The 16768-nt window shown below is 38.8% G+C and overlaps 3 protein-coding genes across 5 annotated transcripts; 1 reads left to right on the top strand and 2 right to left on the bottom strand.

Annotated features, from left to right (window-relative positions):
- Positions 1-65: 65 nt before the first annotated feature.
- On the top strand, positions 66-3247 carry bik (BCL2 interacting killer). 2 transcript variants are annotated; one of them, XM_034863921.1, is made up of 6 exons: positions 66-137; positions 228-256; positions 1272-1374; positions 2152-2304; positions 2391-2469; positions 2622-3247. In XM_034863921.1, the coding sequence occupies exons 3-6, from the start codon at positions 1280-1282 to the stop codon at positions 2736-2738; spliced, it is 444 nt and encodes a 147-aa protein (XP_034719812.1). In that variant the 5' UTR covers positions 66-137; positions 228-256; positions 1272-1279; the 3' UTR covers positions 2739-3247. The 2 variants fall into 2 exon arrangements, with proteins under 2 accessions (XP_034719812.1, XP_034719811.1); XM_034863920.1 differs by lacking the exon at positions 66-137 and adding an exon at positions 1052-1109.
- On the bottom strand, positions 3089-6411 carry mcat (malonyl CoA:ACP acyltransferase (mitochondrial)). Its single transcript, XM_034863918.1, has 5 exons — positions 5811-6411; positions 5234-5321; positions 4931-5148; positions 4168-4305; positions 3089-3674 (listed from the first exon to the last, which is right to left on the bottom strand). Exons 1-5 carry the CDS (start codon positions 6246-6248, stop codon positions 3402-3404), a joined length of 1155 nt encoding a protein of 384 aa, XP_034719809.1. The 5' UTR covers positions 6249-6411; the 3' UTR covers positions 3089-3401.
- Positions 6412-7997: 1586 nt separating this feature from the next.
- On the bottom strand, positions 7998-15149 carry def6c (DEF6 guanine nucleotide exchange factor c). Of its 2 annotated transcripts, XM_034863893.1 has the most exons (13): positions 15096-15149; positions 14650-14877; positions 13909-14049; positions 13315-13497; positions 12452-12682; positions 12217-12363; positions 11933-12041; positions 11282-11511; positions 11095-11202; positions 10639-10805; positions 9675-9873; positions 9486-9576; positions 7998-8478 (listed from the first exon to the last, which is right to left on the bottom strand). In XM_034863893.1, exons 2-13 carry the CDS (start codon positions 14743-14745, stop codon positions 8267-8269), a joined length of 1914 nt encoding a protein of 637 aa, XP_034719784.1. In that variant the 5' UTR covers positions 14746-14877; positions 15096-15149; the 3' UTR covers positions 7998-8266. The 2 variants fall into 2 exon arrangements, with proteins under 2 accessions (XP_034719784.1, XP_034719783.1); XM_034863892.1 differs by having other exon boundaries at positions 14650-15138.
- Between the last annotated feature and the right edge of the window lie 1619 nt (positions 15150-16768).

Here is a 16768-nt window from a genome sequence, read left to right as displayed (position 1 = left end):
CATATGGTAAAAAAAAAGAGAGAGAGAGATATTTATGAAGGTGAGTATAATGCCACGGGGTGGTTCCTCCTGGTATCAGCAGGTAAAGGCGTGGCCCGTCATATTATCTGAAAGCAACGAGATTAAAGGACGCCGCTGTAAGTAGGCTACACATTCAAAACACCTTTATTTCTCTATTTTATTCCTTTCAAAGCATTTTCGTCATAATGTATACATGTTTATTACAGGGCGGCGTCTACTTTAATCAACACAACAGGTGGGTTTACTTTCTTTCTTGTTTTATAGTGCATGCACCTGTTTACTGCCTGTGCGGCATCATTTCTATCCGTTTAACATCTGACATCAAACTATTCCAACAAGATACACTGCTAATTTGTAAATATAGTTAGTCCTGTTTAAATTTTAATACTTGCAGGTTAAAAATGTGATCTAATGTGTGTGATCTTCACAACAAGCTTTGTTTGCTTTGGGTGATGCCTTCATCTCTTTGTTATGACAATATGGCAAAGGACTATAGGCTGTTGTACATTAATACTCCCAAACTGTCATCTGGGTATTATTTTGGAGCCTAACCCATGATTATGTTGTTGTGGTTCCCACATTTAAAGCTATATTTAGGTAGTATTTGAAATACTATAAACAAACATCAATATCATCTTTTTTCTATAGTTATAGTAACAATCAGTAATAAACAAACGAATATGAAGTCTATAGGTAGATTCTTGGAAACCAGTGATTTTTTTATTTCTCCAGTAATAAGGGCAGTTTGGTTGATTTGAGTTATGGAAATTATGGATTTGCATTGAGGCAGACAAGTGCAGGTACAACAGAAACTGGTCATAGGACAGGTGCGTGTAGGATGGAACAGACGTAATGGTTGGGGAAAATAACAAGTCATAAATACAGTAATAAAGGAAGATTAGGTAGTTAGACAGTTTCTATACCTCTATAGCTTTTTTTCTATAGTTCTAAACAGACATCTTAAACATGAAACCTTTTAGTTGATATAAAGGCCTATAGTAGTAAGGTGTTGTTGGACTTTATCCAACAGATGATGTCATCTCTTCAAACCTGGGAGAGCCTGTTTTATCTTCCTGGATTGCTCCCTGGTAACACAGCCACCACCTATCCTGCACACGACCCATTATTTACATAGCCTGTTTATTAACGTTGGTAGTCCAGCACGGATGACATGGCCGATGAAGCTCTAGGAACTTCCTCTCACGTGTACTGATATGAATAATTTGAATTATAACGGTTTTTCTTTTCAGAAAACAAAATGGTGGAACAAACAAGAGAGCCGAGTCGTGTTGTCTCCCTCCAGGCTGGACCTGGTGAGGTGGACACTGACACCCTGTTTGACGTGAGCCTCAGGTACATGTGGTGCAGGCCCTTCCCTACACCAGTCATAATAAACACACCATAGAGCTCAGACAGACTGCGCCTCAGGCTCCAGACCATGTGGGATCAGTTGTACCAAAAACAAACAATGTATAAAAAAAGAATCACTTTGGTGTGGGATTGTTTTTTTTTGTAACACCTAATTAATATAAAAAAATAGACTAAATAAGCACTGTTTCTAATTGCTAGGGGTGGGGATAATCAAAAAGCATGTGTATTGTGATCATATGTGTGTATTGTAAGTAATACATTTTTTTTGCTTTCTTTTTTCTTACCAATGATGTATGCGGTGCTGCTGGCAACTACATCATATGTTTTTTTTGACTGAAAGCAGAAAATGCAAAAATTACGTGTTATGTATATGTATAAATGAAATAATTGTCAGAAGGACTGACTGACGTGATGTGCTTTTTAGAAAAGAATACATTTTTAGAATTTTCTCATGATATATCATCTCTAGAAGTGTATTATTCAACTTTGGGTTTTGATAAAGAAGGAAAAAAAATCACAATACTCAATACTATTGAATCGCAACAAATGAAAAACCCAATACAAATTGAATTGGCACCCATGTATTGTTGAAGTCCGTTAATAATCCAGTCTGGACATAGGGTATCGACCCAGCCCTACTTATAACGATTCATTACAGACTTCAGTCTGACAGCACTCTGCTTGAGTGAGAAATCCATTAAGGCAACATTGTGAAAATCTTGGGAAGTGAACAAGAGTCATGTCTGTTTGCTCCTTCAGGATAAATGACCAGGCTGCACGGGCCATTGGGCAACAGTTGGCTCTAATTGGCGATCAGATGGACCGGGAATGGACCAGTAGACAACTGAACTGGCTACCAACGCCTCTAGACGTGATAAGACCCGCTCAGGCCTTGACCAGGACAATATATCGGTATAAATCACAAGGAACATCTATCTCTAGAGCTTTTCTGTATCTGTCTGTTGAGAAATTTTAACCCGGTGTTGTTTCTCTTTTAGGGATATCCACAATCAGTTATGGGGCTTCCAGGGCATGTCTGCAGCGGTGAAGGCCTGGATAGAAAGCACTGCGCCTGGGGTATTCTATCTGTGTCTTAAGTGACTTTTTATGCTACTACTGTTTAGTTTAAAACATATATTTACATTTACTGTATATGCATGCAAAAAGTATTTTCTGAACTTCAGTCTCATCGCACTAAGTAGTGAAAACCTTTCTCTTTCATTTCACAGGTGTCCAATTTAAAACCAGTAACCTGCACTGGCTGGGCCAGAGGAGCACTGGTGACTGTGGCGCTGTTGGCTGCAGTGACCATTTTGGGGGCCCTATGGGTGGAATGGAAAGCCTGAACAGGGACATAATCAGGCCTTTTAGGCCATTATATTATTTGACAAAAAGGGTTTGCAAGTGAATGACAATTATTTCTGATTTGTTTCTGCTGTTTACTTCAACGTCTTTTTTATACTATCTTAATGACGTATTGAATTTTGACGCTATATAACCGGAAAACAGGTGATTAAAAAAAAAAATACTGTCAAATTAGTCAGGGCATGTGGAAATTGTTAAATTGGTTTTACAGTATTGCCCAAGGAGTTGGCCAGCATATTGTAGCAGTATCATGTTGATTCAAAGTTGTATTAATGTCAAAACGCATGTTTCCCATGACTGGACTGCTGCTGGCCTGCAGTTTTTTGTATCCAGATTAGTTTCTTACTGGTTTAAGAGGCCAACGTTTTTTTTTATTTACAAATTATATGTAGCCTTGCTTTATATAAAATGAAGGGAGCTGGACTTTCTGTTTCAGATTTGAAAATGCTTTTTCATGTGATGCAAATAAACTTCTAAATTACAAAATTTTCGTCATGTCTCATTAATAAAAAATATTTAATAACATAATAATAATAAGACCATAGAAGCATCCACAGGAGCTTGCAGGTTTAACAGGTCTTGCCGGTCATGGCCAAATCGAAACGAGCTCCGAAGCCCATTTTTTGACCTCTACATCTCTGCATTCAGTCTTCATAAGTGGTGACTTCCACGTGCGTGTACGTTTGGAAGGCCTTCCTGTTACACTTTTGAAGCGTGGCGCCGAGCTGCTTTCCGGGTCCAACCTCGTAGGTGTGGGGGAACTTCATTCCCTGGGTCCTCTCGTAGATCTCGTGCAGAGTTTGCTCCCACTTCACAGGCGACACCAGCTGTTTCACTAGCTGCCGGCGCACGTGGCTCTCATTCATGTAGCGTTTGCCGTCCACGTTGGAGTACACGTTGATCTCGGGGCGACGGACCTGAGTGGGAGAGAAATCGTCGTGTTAGATGACTGGTGGTAGACTGAACAAAATGACTGTTGGTGAAGTTAGAAAACCTTTCGTGAGATGTGGATCAAATTAATTCATTTTAAAGGGGGCAGTGGACATCATTTTTTTACTTGGGTTGTTTAGTGTAGCCACTAACAATTTTATTATCATTTAATCTGAAGATTCTTTTTTTCAATTAATAGATTGATAGTTTTGTCTATAAAATGTCGAAAAAAATGAACAACAATTTTTAGCTTACTATCAAACTACAAAGAAACTGGTTTAGAGCACGCTGTTTGTTGGGCAGTTTAAAATCATATCTGTCTTATAGGTTTTGTAAATTAGCACTCTTACAGATTGTTAACGCTTCCCAAAGTGAGTGTTTTAAGGGCGCCACTAAAATGGTTCATTTAACATTTTTACAGTATCCTTTTAAAATTATTTCACTATATATAAAAAGAGGGCAACCTTTACATTCACTGACCTCCACCTGTCTGAGAACCTCTCTGAGGGGTTCAGTAGCCAACTCCATCAGCTCGGTGTGGAAAGCCCCGCTGACTGGGAGAGGTTTGGTCCGCATGAACTGGAGACGTCGTGAGTTTTGCTGGAGGAAATCCAGAGCCTGAGGAGTCAACACAGTTATGATGAAAGAAACATCACAAGAGGAGTCTAAGACAAGACTGTGTAAGATGTTTTTTCAATCACACTTTTATGCAGATGTAATAGCACTGCAATGACAAAACCGCAAGGATGTAAAGGATTTGTTGTGGTACATTTTGTGTCATGTTATATACTCATCCTAAAGCGTGATTTATAGTTCTGCGGAGGTTGAGTCAGCATGTGTGTGTGGGGGGTGTGTGGTAGAGTGAGGGAAATTGAGAGAGTGACAGCATTATCTTAGGAGTGAGTATAGGGACTCTAGAGTCATAGTGAGAGAAACAAAGTGTCTCCTCTGTTCTTTCTGACCGTGGTGGGAAATCTGTAGCAGGAAAAGTTAACCCTTTCCTTGATTTCATTTTGTTTATTGAGAAGGAGAAACATGGAAATGAGTAGTGGGAAATGCAACACTACCAAGCCACGGCCGAGCCCCGGACATGTTGTTACATTTTTTGAGAGGTGCACATCAGAGGCTACGGCATAGGGTCCGGGGTGTATGTGCGTGTCTCTACGTGCTTGCTTACGTAGCAACGGCGTGGATTTTACGCAGAAGTATGAATCAAGCTTGTGGCTGCCATAATGCTCCATACCTTCTGGTGCCCTGCGATGACCCTGCCATCGGGAAACAGATAGTTGGCCACAGAGCAAACCGGCTTCTCGATGCCCAGGCTTGTGCAGTGCTCTTTAGCCTGCACACAGGCATGTTTATAATGGGCCTGTGGCCTACCGATGACTGAAAGCATCCCACTAGCAACCAGCTCTGATGCTTTCTGCATGGCCTCAGCACGGACCTTCACCGCGTACAGAGCTAGAAGACACAGAAAGGGTAATATATTATATTTCTTTTAACTGAGCAACATCTATATCATGTACAAGTTAAGAAACACGTTTACCTTCTGCATAGTTCATGGCACCCGAAAAAACCAGGGCAGCAAATTCTCCAACGCTGAAACCCGCAGCAGCAACACACGTCTCAATGGCCTGTGGACAGAAGTGTAAAGAGTTACACAAACAAAAACTAAAATACAACTAAATTACATCTTTTACCCAAGGGTGTAACTTTGGGTTGATCAATGGGGGTTGAGATCTCTACAATTAAGCAAAAATAGAATATTTTTAATAATAAATACGTCTTTTCCTGCGTTCTTGTGAATTTCCTGCAACAATTTGTGCCTTTTCTGCATCAAATTGTGATGCAAGTGTTTTTAATTTTGAAAAGGAAATTATAATAAGTTATTTTTTCCGGGGGGGCAAATATTCAGAATTGATTATGGGAAGTTGTAAACCCCCCTGTAAATTACACCGATGGTTTTACCCATTACCACTTTTTCTGAAGTAAGATTTTAAATGCAGGGTTTTTATTTTAAATACAGTATTTGTATATTGTAGTTAAACTATCGAAGAACTTCTTTCACCACTGCAAAAAACCTGCTTTCGACCGATTTAAGATTATAAAAAGAAGACAGAAACCTTGGGGTTTTCGTGGTTGAGCCTCTCTACCGCAGCCAGTGAAGTGACAAACACTGCCGGCTGACAGTGAACCGTCTTCATGAGCTCCTCCTTGGGGCCCTCCAGGCACAGAGACAACAGGTCGTACCCGAGGAGCTTCTGGGCCACCGTGAACATTTCTTTAACGTTAGGGTACTTCAAAAGTCCTCTACCCATGCCCACAAACTGGCTGCCCTGGCCGGGGAAGAGGAGTACGGAGCTGTCGCTGGGGTCTTTCCTGGGTCTCCGCTCCATTGCATGCGGCTCGCTTCCCAGGAGAGGAGCGGGGGTTTCGGGCGGAGGGTGGGGAGCTCCATCCTGGGAGCCAAGGTGGCTGCTGGACAGTCTCCTGCTCACAGACACCAGCGACCTGAACTTCCCTCTGGAGACTGCTGGCGTGACAACCACTGATGACAACATGGCGTCACTTAATGATGTCTTTACGGATCAAGAAATACCCATATTCTGCCTGGAAAAACTGTAATTGGTGAACGAATATCTAAGGTTTGTGCCCTAACAGTCAGCGTGAGACAGTCATGAGAGCCGCCATCTTAATTCAGGTCAAACAGGATTTGGTTTTGTTTTCTTTCCGGTTTGCTTTCCGGTTCTTTTCTGCTGCAGCGACACCTTCAGGTCACAATATGTCATCATTACTTTTTTTTAAGTACAAAATACAAAAGTAGGCTACAAAAAAAATAATGAAAAACTTTTTTTTTTTTTTTTCTGAAAAAAATTTGCATTAAATTTTAATTTTTAAATTTTGCATTTAATTACCCCTTTTACCCATTTTAATTTTTTGTTTTATCTTAGAATCAAATGTTATTGTCCCACCGATTCTTACCAGTTAAGACATAGTAAAACTGAACAAATAAACAATATGATATAATAAACTATTTATACTATGAAATATTGATTGCATAGGGTACAATTAATTCCTTATGCCTTTTGTTTATTAAAGGTGTCCCCCAGAAGGCACTTTCTGACTTAATTATTTATTCTTTATAGCATTAAAGTGGATTAATTGTAATTTATATATTTATATATTATACATTAATATTATTTCTATATGTGTTAATTTTTTAGACATAAATACATGAACATTGGGGAAAGATCCCATAAATAAAGCTATGAGCTGTGACCAGGATATGTACTGAGTGGGCCATGTTACTATTAAAAAATGCTACTACTGTTTCTAAACTCCCTTAACAATAAATCTATATCCAGCATACTGCATGTACCAATACATAAATATCTGTTATAAGCTAATATCAGCTGAAAATATTAGACTGCTTATCGTCTTACTGCACTTTATTTTTTTGTATTATGAAAAAAATTCATAAAGCAACAGTATACAGACAACCAAAAAAAGTAAACCCTTCAATCTTGTGCAATGTTGAAATCATCTGCATTTAAAAAAAGCATTTTCTGATACGCATGTATTACCTATACACGGCTGTGTTCAGAATAATCGCAGTGTGTTTAAAAACAAAAAGTGAAAAAGGCTCAAAATCCTTAGCATGGCTTTTAATTCCATAATATCAAAGCATTACTCTTCAAGTATTTTGATGTTTTGAAACTGATCCATGATCCCGGGTATGCGATAAATAGGCCCAACACCACAGTATGAGAAACATCCAATGTCTGGAATGACCCATTTTGCTGAGTATTTCAGTGTGAAATGCACTATAACCAGCATGCACAATATTTGCTTCCTTCCTTTCTTAAATATGGGCCATAATTGACACCTGTTTCTTCACAGAATCAGTCACCTCACAGATTGAATACAACACAGCTATTATTTTGAACGTGTCCCTTTCAATTACAGATTTCTATTACTCAGAATGAGCAGCAGGCATGTCATGACTGTTGGGTCTGTTGGTTTTCTATGACTCTGCAACACTTACTAGTAAATTATTTGCCATGTAGAAATATCACTTCTACCAAAAAACTGAGGTTAGTTATGTTGGACTGCTATTATTTTGAACACAATTGTACATAAATTCCTGTGAGTTCAGTTATCATGTTGCAACAGAAAACTGGCAAGAGAAGAGTGACTGATCTTGAATTCAAATCAGCTCCAGGAAGTCTGATGTTGATAGAGATATTTTGTAGGAGAGAGATTGTAGTAATTTAAATGGGTTTCCCATGAATATGATCAATATCACAAAATGACAATTCATCATTCACCAATAAACTTTATTGTACAAAACTGTATTTCAGTTCATCTGTTAAATGTGTTTTCATTAAATCCTGCATCACAATGTGTGTTTCATCCTCACTGTCCATCCTAGTATGCATTTCAAAATATAAATATAAAATGTATTTTGCACAGATTCTTCTATGAATTGTAGTAACTTTTCACGTTCCACTCTCGGTCTTAAACAAGAATTTCTTTTATCAAATTTAAACATGTGGATTTGAAACCGTCAACATGGTGATCACATTTGTCCGTTGGGTTTTCCCTGTAATTTTTCTGATCCATCTGACAGGTTTGCAGCCTCCAGCTGCTCCTCCAGCGTCTCGCTGTCTTCTGGTATCTGGTTGATTTGCTCAGCTCCTATCTTAAATTTAGAGATGAACTCATTACTGGCCAGCGCTCCCTCCTTTTTGGGACATATGCGTTTTGATGTTAAGCGATTTCCCAAACGTTCTACAAAAATGAAATAAACAACAACATTAACAACAAAGTTTTATCTTTGTGACGCTCACTGATGCATTTGAGTTTTAGGTCAGGATTGCAAAAGTAGGTTTTAATTCAGGTTCATTTGTTTGTTAGCTTGTTAGCTGAATATCTAAAAAATGTGCAAACAGTTTTCAATCAAATGTAGTGGGAAATTAGACCATGGTCCATTAAACAAACCCTTAATTTAACGCAGATCCAGATCTATTTTTAAGAGATTTCTTAACAATGCATCATTGCAGTTTTGAATTACAGTTGTCAATACTACGAATTGTAGCATATGTTTGCCATAAGTGTATTTTGATGCATTTCTGGATCCAGATGAACATTAGAAAAATGTAATTGTAGTAATGTTAGTTCATATATAGGCTATTGATATGTGTGCATGTTAGATATTACAATTTGTATATTTCAGGGGTGGCTGTGATCCAAACATTTCCAATACGAGAGAATTGTCCAAATATATTGAAAAAAGATCGATTTAACAAATGATTCTGTTCAATGCATATTTGTTTTCACTATAGGGAAAAATTGTTTGCTCTCCTGCTTGCCACATACAAGGACAGGCACGCACCTGTATAACACGGCACACACACACACACACACACATTAGTATGTAGGCCTATGTGTGTAGGCCCCTCCACCCCCAACAAAAAATACAGTCCCGCAAGTATGATCAATATTGTTATTAATATCCTGTAAATTCAGATTTAATTAATGTTGTAGTCCTATTTTGGATGTGTTTATGTTTATTTTGTTGTTTGGAGTATATATTATATACATATTATTACTGCTGGCTGTAATTTAAACTGCCATTCTGGAATAATAAAGTGACCTTGACCTTGACCGTGATGCTATTTATCAAGTTCAGTAGGGTGCATATTTGCTGACTGAAGCCCTTAAAGAAACCAAATTAAAATATATTGGGTTGCCCCTTTAAAGTGACCCAAACAGACCACATTGAGATCATACTGCACCTCCAGGACTGATGGGTGTCATCAGGCGGTTCAGCTGGACGTTCCAGTGTCGTACGTGTTGACTAGCATATCTCAGCTTCTCTTGTACCTCCTGGAATAATAAAATCCAACAAGGAGTTTCTCATGATTCATTATTATCATGATTAAACATGCTGCCCACTGAGCCAATCCAAACTATCTCTATTTTACCTCCAGGTGCTGGTGGCTCCTCTGGCGAGACACCTGCAGATCCTGGAGCTCCTGAGAGGCAGAGTGAAGAGCTGAGGGGGTATTCTTGTCTGGACTGCCGTTTGAAGCCTCCAGTATGGTGTTGAGACACTGCAATGCCTTCTGCTGCTCCTGGAGGAGCTGGAACTGCTTCTTCTTTGCTTCTTCCGCCTGCAACAACCTGGAGTAGAAAAGAGCAATAACTGCATTTAAGGTAGTTAAAAACCCTCAGCACCTGATTGCTACAATATGCGTCAAAAATCATGCTCTTTCTGTAAGTCTTAATTCAGTCAAATCTAAACACAAAGACACTTCACTTAGGTTCAGTTTGACTACTTATGTCTACTGAGTATTGTTGTCTACATCATGAGAATAACCTTATCTATGATGTCCATGTAAATCGTGAATGAACATCCAGAAATGTGTTTAGAGAACTTGCCTGAGAATTGTCACGTTTTTAAGTTTTCTTCAGTATCAAAGTAATCCAGTAATATTTGTCTGTACATCCATAGGTGCCCTGTAAACAGGGACTGCTAAAAGCTAATTTGCCACACTGCTAATAGTGTAAAATTGCAAAAATGTGAACAGATACAGGTCGAGTTTTTACGATGGATATACAACCATGGTTTTAACCCATTGCTAACTAACTACTTGGCAACATTATACTTTCTGTTTACAATCTCCAAAGCATTAGAGGAAGTAGTCCCAAAATGTAAGAAAATCTAAATAAATTATTACTAAATAAAAAAGACAAAGAGAAGAAGTTAAAAAAATTCATTAAAAAATATGTTTTTGATATTACTAATGTTTATATTGTCCCATCAACATGGTGTTAATTTGACACCCTACTCTATCAATTCCAGATGTTTGCCGTGTGTTGAAAATCTGTGGCTACATAGAAAGAAAAGTCACGCGCAGTGTTGAAAACATCTGGTTTGTTTATTACCTCTCCAGCTCCTGTCTGGCCCTCTCCTCCTCCAGCCGAGCCTGGATCTCCATGTTGAGAGCAGCCTCCAGTTTCTGCTGCGTCAGCTCCAAGTCTTGGATCCTCTTCTTCTGTTGCTCAGCCTCCTTTTCCTTCTCCTGCATCTCTGCCTGCATGCTGTCTCTCAACTAGGAGTGGTCACACACACACACACACACACACACACACACACACACACACACACACACACACACACACACACACACACACACACACAAACACCAATTAAGTGGAAATAACTGACCTATTCTTGAATCCCCTTTTCCAGGAATGTCATTACCGTTTATCCACCACTACAAATCCCTGAAGGTTAAGCCTGACTTTTATAATGCCAACGTTTTTGTGCTGTTTTCAGAACTCTAAATCCTTTTTAGAGAATTGGAAATAAACGTTGTCATCTGGAAAACTTTCCCTTACCGACTCGGCCTCCTTCAGCTGCCTCTCTAGCTCCATCTGCACCTCCCTCTGTTTCCTTCTTTCTTTTTCCTCTGCCTCCCTCCGTCTGGTTTCTAATTCGCGTGCATGCTGCAAAACACAGATAAAGGTTAAAGGCAAAAACTGACCTATGATTGATCATAACTCCACTGATTCCTTCCGCTATTACCTGTATGATACTTTCTATTTCTAAATCCTGTCTGTCTTTCTCTTTCTCCATCTTCTCCATCTCTTGGATAGTGGAGTCGTCAGATTGGCTGCTCCGGCTGCTGCAGCTGCTCCGGGTGCTCCGGCTGCGCTCCCGGTTGCTGTGTTCCCGCTGGACCCGCCTCTTCAGTTTCAGTTCTTGGTGAAGTGAAGACTTGCCCTCTTTCTGGAGACGGAGAGCTGTCTGAATAGCTGGAGAGGTAGCAAAAAGACAGACTGTAGATAGTGTAGATACTGTTGTTGGTGTTTCTTTAGTTTGATTAATGAACAAAGGAGTGATGTCTCTAACTGGATCAGTACTTAACACAACTACACAGTTGATTGACAAGCAATGTTTGGGAAGTGGAGCAAACACCGAAAAAACAATGACATAAAACAATGACTTTGACTAAAAGGAATTGTTGACATTTTGGGAAAATGATATGCTTTCTTGAAGTCAGATAAGAAGATCAATACCCCAACAACCTTTTATTGGTAACAATCTTTTCATCTAACATCGAAAGCTGTGAAACTATTCCTTTAAAATGTCTCATCTGAAACCAGTGAATTGAAACACTGCAGTCAAAATGCAATTCCTGACTTTGTCTGCTAATACTAATACACACCAACACACCTTGAGTCCACTCCACCTTCTGCCTCTGGTCAGACGCACTCATCTCAAAGGTTTTATTGTGGGTTTTCACACAGAACAAACAGCGCTTCCCTTCCTTGTCTGCAATAGGCTAAAAAAGAAAGAGGAAACTTAGAAAATATAACACATCTTAGATAGTTTAGCTTGGAATTAAAATACAAGGATTAGGGCATTAATGTGCTGTAATCTGAATCCATGAAAAGCACAACATTTGACTGATTACCATATAATTAAACACAGTGATTACATAACATTTCCTCACCCACCTCTATGACACAGTTCTTATTCAGCTGGATCTCCCCTTTCTTGTCTTTCATGTCCTCACTGACGTAGTAAACCACAGAGGAGGGATTCAGCACAAACCAACGCTCAGTCCAGTTCCTGCGTACATGCCCCTTTTTCCACATATAACCCTGGAAACATTAGACAGATATTAGGAAAGACAACAACAACAAGCGAGAAGACTACAAACAGAAACAGGGAGATACAGAAAATACGCACCCTCTTGAGGACGTTGTGATACATCTCCAGAAAGACCTCATTCAAAGCCAGACTGAAGGCCTCAGCACTGGTGACCCTCAGCAGCCGGCCTGCTGCCATGTGCTCCAGGAAGGTCCACACTGACATGTCATCATCCTGCACTGTGGCACCCTGGGATATTAAGTCCACCAATGGTTTCCCATCCCACTCCTGGCTCATCGCTGTGGAAATCTTCTTAAGGAGATACTCCACCTAAAAGCATTCAAACATTAGAATGCTATAAGTGTTTTAAGAATGAATTACAAAAATAATATATTTTAAGTCTAAATAACATATTGTACCAGTGTATTCTTGTAACATATACTGCACTTTTACAGAGGAAAGCTACTGTGCTGATAGTAGAAAAATCTGTTTATTTTTGTCTCTGTCGACAGGAAACCGTAAGCATTATGGAGGAAGTGGAGGAAGGAAGAGACTCATTACCTTACTTACTTGTACTTTTCTGCTGTTAAAAAATTGTTAAACGGTTTGACTTTGTTGGGACACAAGCTGGGTTTTTATGGAGCATGTTTTACTAACAATTAGGAAATCATAATGAAAGTGCCTAATGTCTGCCTGAAAAGCCGTTGTGATGTCTTGTTTTTCTCTGTGTGATTTGTTAGTCTACTAAACTTTATTTGCCTTGTGAATGTTAAGGAAGGAATTTTTGCACGTGTAGCCTATTTTATTTCAAATGTGACAACGACAAGCTGTTTGTATTTTTTACTCAGAGGTGTAAAAATTCCATCAGATGAAATTATCATGGACTTGAGTCTCCATCAAATCAAGTCGATCTTGACTCCTACCACAAATTCTTGTTTCACACCATCAACAACATCTTTTACCTCCTCTGGTATCATCACCAGCGGGTAGCGGTCCTCAGACAGAAGGTTGAATAAACAGAAGAGCTTAAAACAGTCTCTTTCGGATAGCAGCGCGCCCTGTGGTACACCCTTGAAGTTCTTCTTCCTGGTCATCATCCAGCACAGGTCGTCAAACTTCTCCTTGTCAAACATGCCCTCTTTGACCTGAAAAGACAAAATAATAAATATAATTGAAACGTGAATGAAATTTTATGTGATGGAAACAGTTTTAACAACACAAATACTGGATAGATACAGTAACAAATCACTCAACCAATAAGATTTTTTTTCTCCTAACCCAAAAGGAGCATTAATACAACACATATAATACATAATAATAAAAATAATAATAATAATGAAGTGCTTTCTAAAAGTTAAGAAATGTACCGGAGATAAGAAGATTTAAGAAAAATGGGTGTTGCAAAAACAATAATTTATATAACATAATAAATAGAAAAACTATAACAAATATACTCAAAGGAAAATATGTTAACTCAATAAAGGTAAGAAAGCATACATAAACTTGTTACATGTCTGTAACTGCTATTGAAAAGGAAATGTCAACAGTCCCAGTACCTTATCCAGTATATACTTGTTGAGGTAGGGCATGTAGCCGTGATTAGACACCGGTCCATCATCGTCATCCTGGAAGTGCTCCTCCAGAGCCACCGGGTCATGTGGGATGTTCAACACTGTGTACAAGTTGTGGGAAAGCACCTGAAACACACACACACACACACACACACACACACACAGAGCATGTTAGGACATATTTCAACTAATTCCCTGGATTCTTCTCTTCTATGGGGCATGTAGGAACTGGGAGGAAAGCTACATCACAGAACAACAAAAAAAACTGAGGGAAGAAATTGCTGAATAACATCTTTACTTGTTGTCCTCGGTCTTGTCTTTTATTTAAAACGCCGACAGTGTTGGTATTATGTCACTACTTATGTTTCAGGGCAACAGAGAAAGGTTGGACTTTGAGCTTGAACCTGAAACTCGGCTCACTGCACCTCACCTCCAATCTGAGCTGCTTATGTTAGAATACAACATTTTTATTTTGTTTTAAATATTTGGAATTGTGTGTAAGCCTTTAGGGCGTTTGCTGATTGCAACGTTGATTACGTTGATTAAGTTATTAGGCCTAGGCTACTTCACTACGAACAAAGGTAACTACAGAGACTGATAAACTTTGGTTTGTCTACAGCCAGAAAGGGTGGTTTAAATGAAAAGGTAGCAGTCTGTTTCTGTGTCCAGTGGACGCCCCTGGCTCAGTTTCCTGATCTCAATATGGCTACATACATTCCTGCTTACCTTTAACTGCGATTTGGACACTTTTCCGCATTTCTCGACGTCCAGAGATGTGAAGGCGTACCAGATCGACTTAAGGAGTTCGGATTTTAAATCCATTTCGGAGAGACCTCGCTGTGCGCAAATAACTACATTTCCAAGAGCAGCTTTTACGCAGCGGCGAGCGAGCGAGCGGTGGTGAGAATTGCCAAATAAAATGTGGGGCAGAGTACAGGCTGCTGTGCAAACAGCGAAAGACCAAAAGGAGTCAGATGTAGGAGAGACTTAAAGAGGCGGAGAGTAACGATAAAGACTCACACTTCACTCCATAATAAATTATACTAAATAATACAATAGCCTACACGATATTACAAATGTCACCCTAGTGGGGTTTAGGCTATTCTCCCCTAAAAATTGCCTTACCATCCACTCTTAACATGTATCTGAATAAAATGGAGAAACTTACAAGCTAAATGTCCAAGTCTAAGATATTTATCCAGTTTTTTTAATTCCTCAAGTGCTCTCAACCAAAATACAAATAAGACGGATCCGTGTCATCAAATTCAGAAAGCATTCAGAGACACACCCATTTGTGGAGAGCCTGAAGCCATATTTATTTGAGCAGTTTCATAATCTAAAAAAGTTTAAATGTAGGCTATATTAAATCCTTTAAAAGAGCCTACCTTGACACACACACACACATATACATATATATATATATATATATTTTTTTTTACTATATTTAGATATATATTACTTTTTAAAGGATTTCATATAGCATATATCTAAGGATTTTAAATAAACAAACATAAAAAACTGGAGCGTATTTGTATGAAAACAGGTGTTTTTAAGGTTGTTATGTATGGATTACAATACTATGCCTAATATCCCTAATTAAGTTAATTGTGTAGACTACTGATCCTCATCTTTAGTGAGGGATTTTGGAGCTGTGGAGACTATATTTGCTACACCATTCTGCAGCCTTTATGTTTCCGTTCCACTGAGGATTTGTTTTAGTAGAAGTCATAAATATGCACATTTAAAGCACAAATACTGTAGCTTTCAGACGGATTGTGAGCAAAATGTCCCTTTTGGTTTCCCTGACTTTAAGTGGTGTTTGAACATCTCTCAGAACTCTTTAGTGTGACAAACTTGCTAGTGGAGAGGTAGCAACCTCAGGCAAACTAGGTTAAACAGGGATATTGTAATCAGACAGAAAGCATCCGCAAGCCTTGTTAGACCATACAATGTAGGCTAATCAATACCAATAATTAGGTCATGAAAATGGTAGTCTTTGTTTAGAGGCCACAGAACAAAGCCTATCTGTTGCCAAATGTAGATATATGTTGGTTTTAAGGTAAGGTTTGTGATGCATTACAAAAATCTAATTTATATTGCCCAATTTGAGCAAAGGTCATAATTTTCTGCTGCATAAACTAATCAATGTTGGGTCACGCTGTTGTGTTTTGTCACGCTCAGCAATGCGTCTATCTGTTGTCTGCCTTTGAGGGCAGACTTAATCAGTGTCTCAGGTGGTTGAAATGAGATGTTGTTCAGTTAGCCATAATTCAGAATTGCCCGGCCAGAGGTCACTCCCAGCGCTGAGAATTTACCACTCTGGCACACTTCCAATATGGCCTTTTTTCATAAAATAAAGACCTAGAGCAGTTTCTAAAGGTCTTTAAAATGTAGACAGAATAAAATGTATTTCTATTTTTCCATTGGGTGGAAATTTGACAGGAGATTCAAACCTGCCAACTCTCAGGATGAGGTAAATAATCTTTGTGTATTTCCTTCTTAAAGAGAAAACAACTCACATTAAAACCCCAAAAGTGTGCTTCGATGCTTCACAAGATGTTACTTAAACAACACATACTTTAAAGGTGCCTTTACCAATGCAGTACTGTATGTTGTTTACACTACATCAACATTACAAGAATGCTTTTGTCATTTATATATTTAATAGCCTATATTCAAGGGCAGCAGACCTTTACATTCCCATTGTTAAATCAATATCAGCTGTAATGAGGCAAAGATTTTTGTTGTTTATTGTTGACAGATATAGTTTACAGCTGGTTTCATGCTTGCTTGTTTGCACGGTTGGTGATTATTTGAATACATTACACACACTTATATATACAAA

Source organism: Etheostoma cragini, chromosome 23 (genome assembly GCF_013103735.1).
Source record: "Etheostoma cragini isolate CJK2018 chromosome 23, CSU_Ecrag_1.0, whole genome shotgun sequence".
In the NCBI taxonomy this organism is placed as follows: domain Eukaryota; kingdom Metazoa; phylum Chordata; class Actinopteri; order Perciformes; family Percidae; genus Etheostoma; species Etheostoma cragini.
Note: the sequence above shows the minus strand (reverse complement) of the source record. Positions and strands in the feature narration are given on the sequence as shown.